At 39.0% G+C, this 15,961-nt stretch overlaps 1 protein-coding gene across 2 annotated transcripts in view; it reads left to right on the top strand.

The window, feature by feature from the left end:
• pld1b (phospholipase D1b) overlaps positions 1-15,961 on the top strand; it is a 57,666-nt gene that overhangs the window by 18,857 nt on the left and 22,848 nt on the right. For both annotated transcript variants that reach the window (XM_072690521.1, XM_072690513.1), the window contains exons 2-3: positions 9,695-9,871; positions 11,340-11,506. In XM_072690521.1, coding sequence (XP_072546622.1) covers positions 9,727-9,871; positions 11,340-11,506 — 312 coding nt within the window. In that variant the 5' untranslated portion in view covers positions 9,695-9,726. The remainder of the gene's footprint in view (positions 1-9,694; positions 9,872-11,339; positions 11,507-15,961) is intronic.

Genomic DNA, 15,961 nt, shown 5'->3' with positions numbered 1-15,961 from the left:
GTCCAGCTTGTCTTTTTATGCAAACTTCCATCTTGGTTGCAAAAGGATTGCAAAACACACTGTAAACTGGATTCCCTAACACAACCCTTCAGATGATGCAAACAATGATGAAGCACCAGCCCTCTAATCTAAACAGAGAGCATTCCTTTCAGTAGAGTGAGTGTGCTGAGGCAAACGTGTTGCCCATCACTTGAGGACTATGTATGTGTGTTTGTAATACTTACCTGAATGCTTTATGTTCGTGTACATTTAGTAAAAGGGAGAGCAGAGCAGACCAAGCTCACAGCTAGCTCATGAGAGAGGTGATGTCTTTTTTTGGACACTGTTAGAACCAGAACCAGAATGAGACAGATTAATAAATGTGTGCACTGTATTCAATAACAATCCTGGTAATATTAGAGACAAAGGCCTGATGATTAGGATTGATTTTATTTATTCTTGTTTTAATCCACCTCTTATAGGACAGCAACACCCCTGCAGAGGGTAATGGTTTGGCTCAGGTGATGCGGGGGTTGGGCTAACCCTATAAGAGGTAAGGGGATGGTTTAGTGCTTGGAGACTGAAAGGAGTAGAGCTTAGAGTACAGACCTATGGCCTTGTGGCCTAAGACGCTTGCTACTTACCTCTACTTTCAACAAGTCAGGTCAACCTTTTAATTCGGTTTTGTTTTGTGTTTGCATAGTTTTACTTATGGATCGCGCCATCCCTTTCCAACCTATCACTACATTCCACTCTTTCATTCAGCCACAAACTACCCGGTGTCTCCTCACAGTGAGCTTCTATACATTAATTACGAGATGCCTGGCCTGGGTTAGTTTCACACTTGCTGGTGGGGTCTGCAGGAAGGATGTGCACCAGAACCTAGATATTGGGATACATGAAAATGTCCATATTACTGAGGATATTGTGGCCACCTTCAGAATACTGAACCACTTTATGTATCACAACAAAGTTCAATAACTGTATAAAGTGCTTAGATCTTTAAAATAGTTAGTTTTGCAAAATGTGTATAGGACCTAAGAATCCTAAAATAATTTCTACTTTATTTATTTATACTTTATTTATATTTTCCTTTTTTTTTGCACACTGGTTTTGATGGTGCATTTTGTCTGTACCAAAAAAGATTATGTGTGAAAGGGATTATGGATCGCAAAAATGATGACATTTTTCTCCAGCCTTGTCCTGAAAACTAATTACTTCCATGATAAACACTTTGAGAGATCACTGAACTACAGGGCCTTTCAATGTTTGTTTACACAAGGCTGGCAGGTCATGTTGTAGTGCTGAGTTGTTTAACTTTCTTTGACCGTTTTTATTTTCCCTAATTATTATTTTTAGTTCCTGCGTAACAGTCTTCATTACTTATGTAATACAAATGTGTTTGCTCTTTGACTTTTTAATCATTTTTAATCATTTGTTTAACTTGCTTAACTTACTTGACATAGATTTACCTATTATAATATAATTTTGTTTTAGATCTTGCTTGTTTTACTATACAAATGTCTTGTTTTCCTTTTCAATCTATATTTTATCTATCGCCTCAGCGGCATTATAAATTGTAAATTCATTGTATTCCAAGTTTAAATTGATCCAAGTTGAATTGAGTGAAGTTGAAGCTGAAATTTAAATTCTCAACAATAAATCTCTCAGGTCAGTCCATGCTTATTCTCCACTCAGTTCACTACATAACCACCACTGTGCAGTGTATAGCGAGTCTGTTAACAAGTGAATCACTAAGAATGTGAACACACCAATAGTGTTTGTTGTGTAAATGTGAGTATTGTGTAAATACAGTATAGACATTTTCCACTAAGATAGGTGTCCAGTAAAGAGAGAAAGCACTTTTGAACCAAAACAGAGCTGTAAAACGAGTGCATTCCAAAACTCCAGTACTCTTACATAACAGTGTGACTTATTTTATTTACAATAAAACTTTACACACACCTAACCCACTTGCCCAAGCCCTTAGAAGCTATATGTAACCGCTACTTTTAGAGAACATGGTTGCGTGGCTAAAAAGACTAAAAGCTAATGCTAGGACAACCTGAAATTGGAACAGGGGTGACGGGAGGAAGTGTTGCTGCAGGTATCTGCACACGGGGAGGCTGCGTGTTGTTGGGACGTCTGGGGAGCAGTGGCTGAATGGCTAAAAGATAAAGGTAATGCATCTGGAGGACAGAGAGAACAGCAAAACTAGTTGTTAATACTTGGGAATAATTACAAAAAAAAACAATTTGTTCTTGCTACAATGTTTTGCTAGGCTGTGCTATGCTATGCTACATAGCTACTTTTATTCACACAGTGACGTAAAAGCCAGTAAAAGCAGAGAGCATAATTTTTTTTCTTGAGCCCAACATAAAGGGAAAGTCAGCATGTTTAATTCTGAAGCAAAATTTTCTTTATTTGTTTAAATATTGAAGAAATGTATCAATGACAGATTCATGAAATTTCATTATAAAAATAGAGATGATAATAGCAGTCTGGAGTTTGATGCTACGCCAGCAGAAATCACACTGAACAAATAAATATCAACCGACACAAACAAGCAGACGTTTAGTTGGTGTACCATTACTGTGCTGGATTGCTAAAACACTGTAAATGTTCTGTTGTTAAATGTTCTACCCTCCTGTCACTCTGGATGTGCTTGTCCTTAAAACATTGCTATAAGCATGCTAACAGTTCTGCACAAAAGTAAGCCGGTGTTCTGTCAATTTGTGCTACATTGTTAAGGACACACCTGAGACGCATTTGATTAGTCAGTCTTTATGTAAAACTAGTCACATAAAATGACCAGCTAGCAGGTATACACGGGGTCAAAGTGCTCTACCATAGTGTCTGTTTATAGGCACAGCCACCAAAATAAAACCTGTGGTAGGACATTTTGAGTATTTATAAAAATGTTCCCAGAAGAAGTATTGACAAATTTTGGATAGCCTAAATCACTGTACCAGAGGATACAAATGAAGTAACTGAGGTTATAATTTTCTTTTTGATTTGCCATCACTTTTTGAACAATCAAGAAAATAATCACAGTAAGCTAAGATTGTAAAATGCATCCAGTGAATACCGAATTATCTGTATTAAAAGCTGTGGGTCTGACAATTTGTTGGTGGTTAAGTGGGGGAATAAGAGAAGTTTTAAGAGTTCTGGCCTGTTTACATTCCCAGGGGTATTTGATTAGTTAATATGATGTTCAAGTACCTTCTGGTTTGCTTGACATAATATTTTCCAGTAACAAGCATGAAGAACATTTGGTGTCTTCTGGGAAATGTTTTTTTGGAACATATTCAATGGATGAGGAGCTCGAACACCCCCTAATTTGAGGTCAAAATTCATGTATGATTTTGTAGTAGGTTTTTCCATCTGGTCAGTGAGGTTTGTGTTACCGTACTCTTGTTAGATTGAGATGCCGTTTACATTCCAGTGGTTTGAAGATGCTACGCCAGCAGAAATCAATTTATTTTCATTCCACTCTTGTTAAAGTCCTCGAAAAACACACACAGCACGGAGTGAATGGAAATACAAGAGTTGTTTCATCTGAAAACTGCAGCATTTAAGTAAATATTTGTTGCACAGGAAATCCAGATTTGCTAACCTTTATAATGTCTGAAAAAACAGTGCAGACTGCTTTGAAGGGAATGAATAGGGTCATCTTTGGAGTCTGCCTTTGCTAAATGTGGGTATATAATATGGACAAAACAATTGGGACACCTGCTCATATATTGTTTCTTCTGAAATCAAGGACATTCTTCCTTTTGTTGGAGTCTCTTCTGTACAGGGAATGCTTTTACTTGATTTTGGAGCATTGCTGTAAAGATTTGATTGCTTTGATTTTAGTGGCAAGAGCTTTGGTGAGGTCAGAATGTTAGATGATTACCAGAAGTGTTGGATGGAGCATCATCCATTATTCCACAGAACACATTTACATTTACTGCATTTAGCAGATGCTCTTATCCAGAGCGACTTACAAAAGTGTTTCACTATTTACTCAGAAATAACCTCAGCTAGTTTGAATAGACAAAAAATGTAAAGATACCTCTAAGTTTAGACACTACTAGACTCTGCTGTTCAGACACCCAGGGGAAGTTCGTTCCACCACTTCAGTGCCAGGACAGAAAAAAGCCTGGACGCTTGTCTTCCGTGGATCTTGAGGGATGGCGGGTCAAGCGGAGCCGTACTTGAAGCTCGAAGGGCTCTTGGTGCAGATCGGCTTTTGACCACTGCCAGCTGTTCCACAGCTCAGTGCTGGGGGGCTTTGTACCCCTCTAGGCCATGCCTGGCATTAGGCATGGTGCCAAGAGGTTAATGTATATTTGCTCCATAGAATCCTGTTCTACTGCCAATACTTTTCTTCAGGGTCTAGACAAGCTGTGTGTGTGCATTTGCACATCTGTGTCAACAATGGGTGCAACTTAAAGTAGCTGAATGCGTTCATTAGAAGGGGTGTCCACAAACATTTGGACATATTGTGTATGAAGACCAGCGATGTGCCAATGAAAGCTATTGAAAGTTTTTGCAACTATATTAATCTCTTTGTAGCCTATAGTTGATTGGCTGCTTTTGCAAGTGTGTATTTTTATTCATTTATGTTTATGACTGTCTGCAGCAGTCAGCTGTAGATTGCATAGCCTGAGAGAACAATGAAGGATTCCTTTAACTTTTGAGCTCTGTCCTAAACCTAAAAACCAGCACTGTGAGAATTATGTATGTCTGCATGTTTACTTTTGTACATGCTCGTCTTGTGCTTCCTCTCCACTGTGGCTTTGCAGCCCTCATCAGCAACATTAGAGAAGTGAGACAAGACTTTGTAAATTTAACTACATCCGTCAGGGCCTCTTGCACAATAGTTCACTATTGTCTGTATCTCAGCTGTGGCTTAATTAACCAGCGTTGTGGTAAGACTAATTTAGTATGGCTTTTTGGAAGCATGCATGATTGTGATCACATTTGACCTTACAATCCACTGACCTAATTATCTCCACTGAAACCGCACTTCTGGCTCTGTCCGGCCCTTCTGGCAGGCTCTCTGTGTTTAGTCAGTGTTTTTGTGCTGCAGACTCACCTGAAGAGCCCCCGGAGCTTTGCTCTAAATCAAACACGACCCAGTTCTGATGTTATAATCTCCTGGGTCCGCATCGAAAACAAGCTCAGGGTCAGGTTTGGATTAAAGTGAGACGTTCTGCTTGTCTGCCATTCATCAAATCAGATGCAAGCTGCAGCTTAATCCCACCTCTGTGTGTAAAGTATACAGATGTGGGTTTTTTTTTTTTCTCTCTTTTTTTTCAGTTTATTTTTATGTCATACACTTCGCTGATGTTCCACTTGCTGAGTGCCATAAGCGGAGGGGCCCTCTGGTCTGCTGTGCTAATTGTGGAAAAATAACTTGCAGCCCGTCCACTCACATCTTTTACAGTTTCGAGTCGACAGCTGTTGGTGGTGTTGCTTGTGGATTGTGGAAGCTGTCCTCTGGACAGCATGCCCTGAAAGTACTTAAGTAGACTTAAGGCCAGATCACACTGAACAAATAAATATCAACCGACACAAACAAGCAGACGTTTAGTTGGTGTACCATTACTGTGCTGGATTGCTAAAACACTGTAAAATGTTCTGTTGTTAAATGTTCTACCCTCCTGTCACTCTGGATGTGCTTGTCCTTAAAGCATTGCTATAAGCATGCTAACAGTTCTGCACAAAAGTAAGCCGGTGTTCTGTCAATTTGTGCTACATTGTTAAAGACACACCTGAGACGCATTTGACTAGTCAGTCTTTATGTAAAACTAGTCACATAAACTGACCAGCTAGCAGGTATACACGGGGTCAAAGTGCTCTACCATAGTGTCTGTTTATAGGCACAGCCACCAAAATAAAACCTGTGGTAGGACATTTTGAGTATTTATAAAAATGTTCCCAGAAGAAGTATTGACAAATTTTGGATAGCCTAAATCACTGTACCAGAGGATACAAATGAAGTAACTGAGGTTATAATTTTCTTTTTGATTTGCCATCACAGTAAGCTAAGATTGTAAAATGCATCCAGTGAATACCGAATTATCTGTATTAAAAGCTGTGGGTCTGTGCATGTGCAGTATCTATGGGTAGCACAACTTTTCAGAACACTGGCTATTTTATAACAACTACAGCTACTTAACATATACTGCACTACTACCAAAGCCACTTAAACAACACCTTTAACAAACCTTGTAGGTTTATTTTGGGGTATCAGGATGCCAGTCACATGAATCAGTGCTCAGCAGTGTTGGCTCACATTCACAGCTGACTAAATTCATTGTTCACTTTTCCTAAGTAATTCTGAGGATCCATTGACATTCAGGAGAAACTTTTACACAGAACAGAAGCTATCGGATTTGAAACATTTTTGTTTATGATATCTGACTGATGACTGGTTCTAATCAGCTGCCTAACCCACATCAGTGAAATGCAGCCTGGCTCACTTGCACAGTGCACATGAGTGTTTGGTCGGTATTCTCTGGCCTAGAAGTTCAGTTCAATACACATGATGAATGGGTATCAAACAATACATTCAACAGACTAGGGCAGATACAACATTAATTTGACTATTGATTATACACCAATCAGCCATAACATTAGTACCTAATATTGAGCACTTTGTGCTGCCACAGTAGAGCTGGCCTTTCGAGGCATGGAGTCCACAAGACCTCTGAAGGCGTCCTGTGTGCCATCTGTCACCAGGATGTTAGCAGCAGAATCTTTACGTCTGTGTGTAAGTTGTGAGGTGAGGCCTCCATGGATCACATCAGTGAGTGCCCATAGTCCTGTTGCCAGTTCATTGATTGTCTTTTCTTGGACAACTTTTGGTAGGTTTGACTACTACATACCGGGAACACCCCACAAGACCTGCCTGATGTTTTGGAGATGTTCTAACCCAGTCTCTAGCTATCAAAGTGGCTCAGATCCTAATACTTGCCCATTTTCTGCTTTAAACACACACTTTAAGAACGGCCTGTCTAATATATTCACACCTTGGTTGATAAATGAACATAATCAGTGTCACTTCATATGTCAGTGGTCCTAATGTTTAATACATCTTTCAGTCTGCCTTTATTTGTAACTGTACATTTAGTGTAGCTGAGCTAATACATAAAGTATTGATTAAAAATTCAAAAAGGGGAGTTTGTAGAATTTTGTCAGCTTTAAGAACAGTATGTGTTTTATGTGTCCAGGACATTTAATTGGAGTGGGCAAAAACGGAAACTATCACTACAAGCCATTTTTATTCAGCACACCGTTCACACACCTTGCTGAACTGTGCTTCCTCTGGAATATCTTAAATATTTGCTTGGTGTTGTGTAGTTTTTGTCCTGACTGTTCCTGTGATATGCTGAGAAAAAAATTGTGTGACCTATTGTGTCGTGTATGTCATTTAACACAACAATGACAAATGATATATTTAGAATTGTGAATTTAGTGAGTCATTACACCGCCGGATGTTAATGACATAATTATATATTTACATACAGACTCATCATCTTTTGGTGAAATTCAGTTTTGAAAGATGAATAAATGAATGGTGCACATTTGATGACTTTTTCATTTTGGGAGAGGTGGGGGATGTTTGGCCCAGAACAATTCTCTCAGATTTCTTTGCTGGCAGCATTCATACACTACAAATAGAAGATTTTGATAGTTGAATTATCCCGGTTCAGTTGCTTCTATTTTAAGTCATTTTTTTAGTTTAAACAAACAAAGCACTTTATCCCAAATAACTAACACATTGTGTAAGGAAAGCCATGTTTTAAAGGCTTTGCAAATTGCTTCTGAAGCAAAACCACTTGAAACAGTTTTAACACTTCTACAGTTCACATGTGCAGGAAGCTGAAGAGCAGTATGTATGTAAAAGTTTAGAGGTGTCAAAGTTGGTCAGCTGTCCGGATGCTTTGTGTGATTTTGTGTTGTTGAACACTGCTCTGGTGTGTAGGCCTAGGCTTACTGTTAATAAGTGCAGAAGATTCTGGGCAGTTTAAGTCAAATTAAAGCTGACTCAAATTAGCCAGAGGCAGTTGCTTTTCCTTTTTTTGTCGGCTTGACCCCTTTCAGTACGTACCATGACCCAAATTTAGGTCATGACCCACAGGTTTCATAAACACTGTTTTAAGGTAATGGTCTATATGTTATGTGTTGTCCAGTAGAGAGGCACCGGACAGCAAAATGGGCCAAATAGATAAAATGCACTGGTGGATTTGCTGTGACGCCAAGTGCAAACAGCAACCGGTAACATCTTTATATGTTTATTAATTCAATTTACTGCTTGCTTGTTATCGGGCACTACTATGCATTTCGCTCAGGTGCATATGGCCATTCGTGATTCCTAACACGAACACCACCATGAAAAAAAAAAAAATTAAAGGCTAAATCTGATCTGTTTAGATTGAGCATAACAACAAATATCACAACAATACTCAGCCACTCCAAAAAAAAAGAATAAATATAGGCAGATGTACATTAAGGAAGGATGCAGCTAAATCTAGGTGCTTTTGACAGTTCATGCAAGTTATTTTTGATTCTTTACTGAGACTAAATAACTTTGGGTTTTTTTCTGTTTAGTTACTGTATTTTAACAACCTACTTTTTCCTAAGATCTGCAGCTCTGATATTTTGTGGCACCCATACAGGTTGAGCACTGGTTATTAACATTCATGAGCTAATTATCACATGGATTGTTTTTTAGTAATTGAGTAATTGGTACTGAAGTCATGTGTAAAATGCTGTGGTGGAATGGTTATTGCTCCATCAGCCTGTCCTGATGGCACTCTTAATCTTCAATGCTATGCAAGCCAATTGGGCAATTTTAAAAACCTTGTATGTTCATTTTTGCAGTTTTTCGCGTTCTGAAAGAATCTGAAAAATATTTAGTGTGAAAATGTTGTGATGAATGGGCCAATAGAAATGCTTCAAAATGGCTTACGTTGACTTATATTGAAGGTTAAGAAGTTTGTTTTCAATATTTATAATATTTATTAATTCACAAAATGTGAATTTCATGGAATCCGTCCACTTCACTGTCTGTTTTAGCACTGAACTGTAGTTTAACTAAATTCCTAAACACACATTCCTCCGTCATGGAGTCTTTGAACAGTTCTCTATTCAAGTCCTCCCGTCACGGACTATAAAAGAGGCTCAAGAGCAGCTCTTAAAACAGCTGCAATTAGCTTCCTCTTATCTTTTGCCAAGTGGTTATGAGATGAAATATTAAACCAGTTGCAGGAGGAGGCACTGCAGAAGCTGCATCCACCTGCCTTAAAGCTATGGTTTGGCCAAATCAAATTTACATGCATTTACGCTTACGACAACTGGCTGACGCTCTTATCCCAGAGGGCCTTTCACTTTAATCGTGTTACACAGCTGGGTGAAATTAGTGTTCGGAGTCTAGCACAAGGACTCTTTTCAATGTGGCATGGTGTGTTGCCTGGTTAGGTGATCGAACCCATTCTCTTGACTAAAAAATATACCAAGGTGCATACAAAGATAAAACAGTAGTAGAAGGTATTGTGACATCCTATCAGATAACAGCATGTCATACAATGAGTCGCACATTTTTTTGGATATGAAGAGAATAATATTTTGATTGCTCAATTGATTGATTGCTTTGATTAATTGATTGAGAGATAGATCAAGCAGGTTTTCTAAAGCTTCACGTGTTGTTTCTCTATCACAGGACAGCCCTGGCCGGCAGGCTGAGTGTTAGCCATGCTGCGGCAGCAGGACCCCACAGCCAGTACCCTGCATCTGGTGGCCACAGACATGACCGAGATCATGGAGAACTTAGACACGCGCGAGCTGGATATTGGAGATGGAGAGGAGGTGTTTGATGGGCAGGATGCCAACAATTCAGGTAAGACAGGATGTAGAGCAGATATGGATGTGGCTGGCTGTGTTTATCTAACAGGGCTGAAGTGCCATAAATTTGGTTATTTGAAAACTGGATATATGGACGATATCTTTTTCTAGAGCAGATATCACATTCAGTGTCTAAACAAGTGTATAACGTTTTTGTGCTAAGAAAATTATCATGTTAATTAGACAGACAAGACAAGACAACCACTAACACCATTTGTGTTAGACACAGATGGAATTTGCACATCCATGCAGTGAACACATACACACAGTGAGACATTGAGCACACATGCCCGGAGCAGAGAGGGTTAAGTGCCTACCTCAAGGGTCCAACAGTCGCAGCTTATCTAACCTGGGAATCGAACCCAGAACTCTGTTATCAAATTGCATCAGTTACTTGTTAATGCCTTAAATTGCTAACACCACTAATTTCCTTTAACCGCAGTTAAAGCCAGTTAACCAGTAGGTAATTTGCTTTATGTTGATATGAAAGAATCCACAATTTTCAGCCCTTTCATTTAAATGCAGCTTTTTAATGAAATATTCTTTAGGATCAAAATACGGCAATGAAGACAAATGAGATTGCATTCAGCAAATAAAAATAAGCAAATGAGCAGTAATTATGTTTATTTACAGAACTGTGCTGTCTGTAGAGGATGTGAACTTATTGTCTTATTGATGGGAATCAACTTCATTTCAGCAGAGGTGTCCAAACCTAAGTAGAAGCAATGGAGGGGTTAAGATCTAAAGCATTATCTGTCAAACATGGTGGGGGCACTGTTAAGACATGGCATGTAAGACTGCCAAATTAACTGGGTCACTGGTGTTTAGTAATGATGTGAGTGTTGGTAGAAGTAGCAGGATGTATTATGAAGTGTATTATGAGCTCCATATATACTATCTGCTCAGATTCAGTCAAGTGCTGCAAAAATGATGGACGGTGCTTAACAGTATGGATGAATTATGATCAAAACATATCACAGAGCAACTCGAGAGCTTCTTGAAGCATAAAGTCTGCATTTGTTGATGCCCATGGGTTCCATGGGTTTAGATTGTCATTGACATATTTAGCATTACGGCTATAACATAGTCAGACTGCCAGTATTTTGCTCCACCCAACCTTCAGAGCTCCTGATAAACCTGGAAAGTCAATAACTGCTACAGGTATTTTGCTGTGAGCTGGAGCTGTGCAGGAATGTGGACTGTCTTGCTTCCAGTCTTTAAAGAAGATGTGCTTCACAGCTGCAACAGTTTAAACTCAAGCTTGCACAATAAACCCTTTTATGATTTTTTTTTTTCTGGGCATCATGTAACAAACAAAAACTGACGTCATCTTATATTAGTTCAAATTTAAATGTATTTGCATTAGTGAACACTGTGTTTAAATGTCACCACAGCACTGCGCTGAGAATTTGCTTAGGCATTTGTATTACTGTAGTCATTAGTTCCGGATTGCTCTGTTGCAGATTCCCGGATCCGCTTCTCTGCTGTGTATAAGACCACAGGCTTCAAAGAGCCAGGCGCTCGGGTTTTCCTCACATCTTTTCCCATCACTGCCAAAATTCTGGAGGTAGAGCGCTTTGCCTCTGCGCAGGATCGCTTTAACATCACCAACCAGAGGAGTGTCTCTAAGGTTAGTGGCCATGTGCATCACATGTCAATGTCTATGATGTCAGTGTCGCTTCGGCCAGTCGTGCATGTATTTGGCCATATTCTATACCATTTACTTATAGTTTTAGTGTTTAACCATTTATTAGTAATATATGAATGGTCCCAAGGTTTCCCCTCCAGCATTGAGTGAGTTCTTCCTTGCCTGTTCTATTGGTAAGACTTCTCCAGAAGACTAGAGACTAGACAAGCTGCATTTGCACATCTGTGTCAGCAATGGGTGCAGTTCAAAGTAGCTGGTTTGGACATAGAGTGTGTATGTATATGTATATATATGTGTGTGTGTGTGTGTGTGTGTGTGTGTGTGTGTGTGTGTGTGTGTGTTTGCGTATATGAGACATAGAGAGGATTTGTTCCCTTATTTTCATCTTGAAAATCAACAAAATGTGTCATTTGACAGCTTGACAAGTGAAAAAAATCGGAAAAATCAGACGTTTTCTTTTAATTGATGCTTTAAGCATAGCCCACATACAGAGAACTACAGTTGACTGCATGTCAGAATGTAGGAGCTGTAAAAGTGAGGCTGGGAGTTCTGAGGCTTGATGCTGCTGACGCCACACCGTCCCCCGCCTGCAGCACACATTATGCAAGCGAAGGCGTCTGGACATCCAGTGTGTGAGCGGTTGCCCAGCTCGCAGCCATATAAATAATCATATCAGATTTTTTATGATTAGTTCAGCCTGCAGTGGAGGGTTCTATTGTGACCAGAATTTACAGCACCACATGTGGCACAAGTGTGGTGCTGCCTAATCACCCATTTAGTGCAGTACGATGTTCGCAGTTGCAGATAATTGGGATGCTTTTCCTCCGTAGGGACTGAGGATCTCTGCAGGATTAAAGACAGAAAAAAAGCAGGGGGCAAAATATTGGCTGGCAAAATGAAAAACCATCTTTCGGTTTGTTGAAAGTCAACTGTTTTGCTGGTATCAACACTGAGAATCCAGTTGTTCTCTGATGTCTACATAGAAGATATGTGACTTTAGTTGAGGTAAAAAAAATAAGATGTGGTTTTACACACATATTTACAGCCCTGTGAGTTTGCCTCAGAGTTCATTTATGGTGGTCTAGTGAATAAAGCTTTGCGCTGATTGGCTGATTTATGGCTCACACAGAAGCAGCATAGCGTAGCTTTGTTTTCAGCACTGTTACCAGAACTGGCACAGAAGAAGGTTAGCTAGGAATAGGTTTAGGTTAGGGTTAGAGTTAGGTTCATGGGATGTGGTTAGGGTTAGGGCTAGCTCCTCTTCTGTGGACACTGGCATAGGTAAAGCAGTGATCACGAGGTCTGGTTCTTGCAACATAGTCTGGTGGTGATGTGCTGCTTGTGAAGTATTTGGCTTTTGCAAGATTTTCTTTTGAAAGCACTGACAACAGTGGTTCAGGTTCACAATATGTTTATTGTACCATGTGCCAAACCCTCATAATTCAACTATGGCAGAGAAAGTACAGTTTTCCATTCTAGGGCATCATTAAAAGTGCAAGTCATGTAAGCAGTGTCTCAAGGATAAGGTGGAGCAATCCTTTTGGCTGTCAGACATGGCAAATAGTATAATTTCCCTTTGTTCTCCTTCAGAGGGGTTGAATATTTAGCAATCATCTCTAGTGAAAACACCTTGACAGTATGTGAAGTGTTTTCCGGCAACACCCTGTTAATCCAGTCTCTGTGTCCTGGCAATACAAAGGCTATACAGTTGTGAGCAGTGTACGTACACTTGCAAATAAAAATGAGTTTCTGAGAACTATATGGGACACTGTAATTATTGTGTGCACTTGCATTAGGTAATATAACGCAGCACATGGGCTAGCTAAGGACATAAATACTTTGGCTTGTGTGTGACTGCTGTTTTGGATCTAAAGGTCCTACATAAGAAAGCAGACAGCTCTCTCACTAAACTACCATCTTCACAGTTGTGTTGTGGTGTTTGAGCCCAGTCTCTCTCGCAAGGCTGTAAATGAATGTTTTTGGTCTTTGTAACTTCATTGCAAGACCGTCCAAGAGCATCCCTGGGAGTCCAGGAAAGTGTGACTGTGCTCGCTTTCTCTGGTGTGTAGGATGAACCTTGCAAACTTTCACTCTGCGTGATACTAGCCAGCGCAGGCGTAACAGAATTAGCAGTTTATGTTCAGTTGACTTCTGGTGTTGCACTAGTGGCAGTTTAAAAAGAACTGCAGTTGGCGTGCAGTTTTTCTTAAAGAAAAAACAATGTTTAGTTGAACGTCTAATGGTTAGTTAGCAGAACAATCTGCTAATGTCTTACCTACTTTTAATGTATTATTCCAATTATCCAATACACTTCCAGTTTTAAGGAAGTCTGCACACTACATTTTTTTTTTTAAATGTAAGCTGCCCAACTCTGACAAAATTATGTAGAGACAATTAGGGAAAACCTCTCAAAAAGACTTGCTGTGAGACTGGTTTACGGGCTAAATACTGAATTAAATCATTGTATTGTGTGATTATTTGTTTCTATTATTCTAAAAAAACAATTATAATCTGGTTATGGTCTTGATTTAGTCTCGCACACTCCTAATTTCATTCTTGACACTGATTATGTCCTTTTAATGGTCTCCAATTCAACACTAGTTGACAGCTGAGCTTAATGCTGAGGTTGATGAGGTATGTGATTACAGAAATGAGAAAAATCAAATAAGTGCAATAGGAAAAAAACAGCTCAGTAGTAACGAGGCCTACACAAAGTGATGACAGAAAGATTTTCATGGTTAGAGGTTTAACCAGACCTTTCAAAAGTACATAACCTGAAATAGGTAAATGAAGTGGGTAAATTCTGGCCCACAATTTGGGCTGCACCTTTATTATACTGAACTCTTGTAATTGCGTCAGATTTGCACGAATGGTTTTGAACGCCTTTAATGTGTTCTGGTATTCCAGCTTGAATTTATATGATGTACATGCCAGTAGTGTTGCCCTACATTTTCAAGTGACAGCACCCACACACCTCAGCCAGCAGCACATATCACACAAAGACAATGCTATCAGCTCATAAAGTCCAATCTGATAAGAAGACATCAAGCATTAAAACGTTTAGCACCATGGCCTTCCAACCTGTTTACTACACTTAAAATGCAACCTGTGATCTAATACTACACAAAAAATAATTCACTACATCTTAAAAACTGTATATCATTGTATAAATATATCATATCACAATAATTACATAACCATTTACCAAATGTGTTGAGGAAAAATACATGTATAGTGATATTTGTATGTTAGTGGTTATACATTGGGGGATTTTTGTCTTTACAATTATGCCTGATAGCTATTAGTATAATAGTGTAATCCAGTCCTTATTCATTTGTGTGTTCCGGTTTCTTCTACAGTCCTAAGGCACATCATATGTTTGATTTCCATATATTCTGTTTTCTGGTTGATTGGTGGAACCCTTGGTACTCTAGAACATGAGTATAAACACAGCTCTGAAACCTTTACTGTGAGCTGTGAAGGTGCTCAGACCAATAACACATTGAAACAGCTGTATAAACATCAAACAAAGCATGGGATCACAATGAGACAGCACAGTGGAAGCTTCTGAAACCAGAGCTGCTCTGCATATCTAAAAAAAAAAAACCCTGCAACTTCTTTGATCAAAATAAAAAGCTGGTTCTTCGGTGTCCATAATAAAATTGTGTGTGTAATATCTTAGTATACAAAAACCCTACATCTCAGTTAAAGCAAAAGATGTGTTGATGTGTTCCTAACATTTTCACAGATGGCTTGCTCTCCTTTGCCAGAGACACATGATTAAATGCTGGCTACACTAAACAAGTTAGTGCAACCACAAATCTCCCCATGAGGTTAAAATGGACGTTAATGAGGCATGCAAACAGGGCCCTAAAGTCCCAGTGAGAAATGGCTGAAACTGAGCCACATCACTAGCTCTAAGCACTAATTGATAAATGTGTCCATTTTGCTGTAAAATGCTTGAGGGCAAGCTCCAGCCTCAGTGATTCAGTATATTAGACAAACTGCTTTTTAGAATTTTACAAATCAATAAATGTGTTTATTCCTTTGTTAAAAAAAATCCTAGCCATGTAAATAGAGCTCCTGAGTGGCACAAGTGTCTAAGCTGTGGAAAGTCAAAAGTTGATTCCATTCGTGGTTGGGAACTAAAGAGAACAAAAAAGAAAACTAGTCCCAAAAATATGATAAAAACAAAATTGGGGAGAAAAAATGTATAAAATAATAATCATAATCATTTAAAAAAATTAACTCAATATGAATAACAAACCAGGCAAAGTCTAATATAAACACAGTATGGTTTAAAAAATCATTTAAATACAGTAAAAATGCATATAAATTCAGTGTGGTTAAAAAACACAATTTTCTTTTTTAACTGAGCAATGATGATTATGAGTAGTCGTAACTGTCCCCATACTCCATAGTTCTGTCACATCAGAC

This window comes from Salminus brasiliensis, chromosome 1 (assembly GCF_030463535.1).
Source record: "Salminus brasiliensis chromosome 1, fSalBra1.hap2, whole genome shotgun sequence".
NCBI lineage: Eukaryota > Metazoa > Chordata > Actinopteri > Characiformes > Bryconidae > Salminus > Salminus brasiliensis.
Note: the sequence above shows the minus strand (reverse complement) of the source record. Positions and strands in the feature narration are given on the sequence as shown.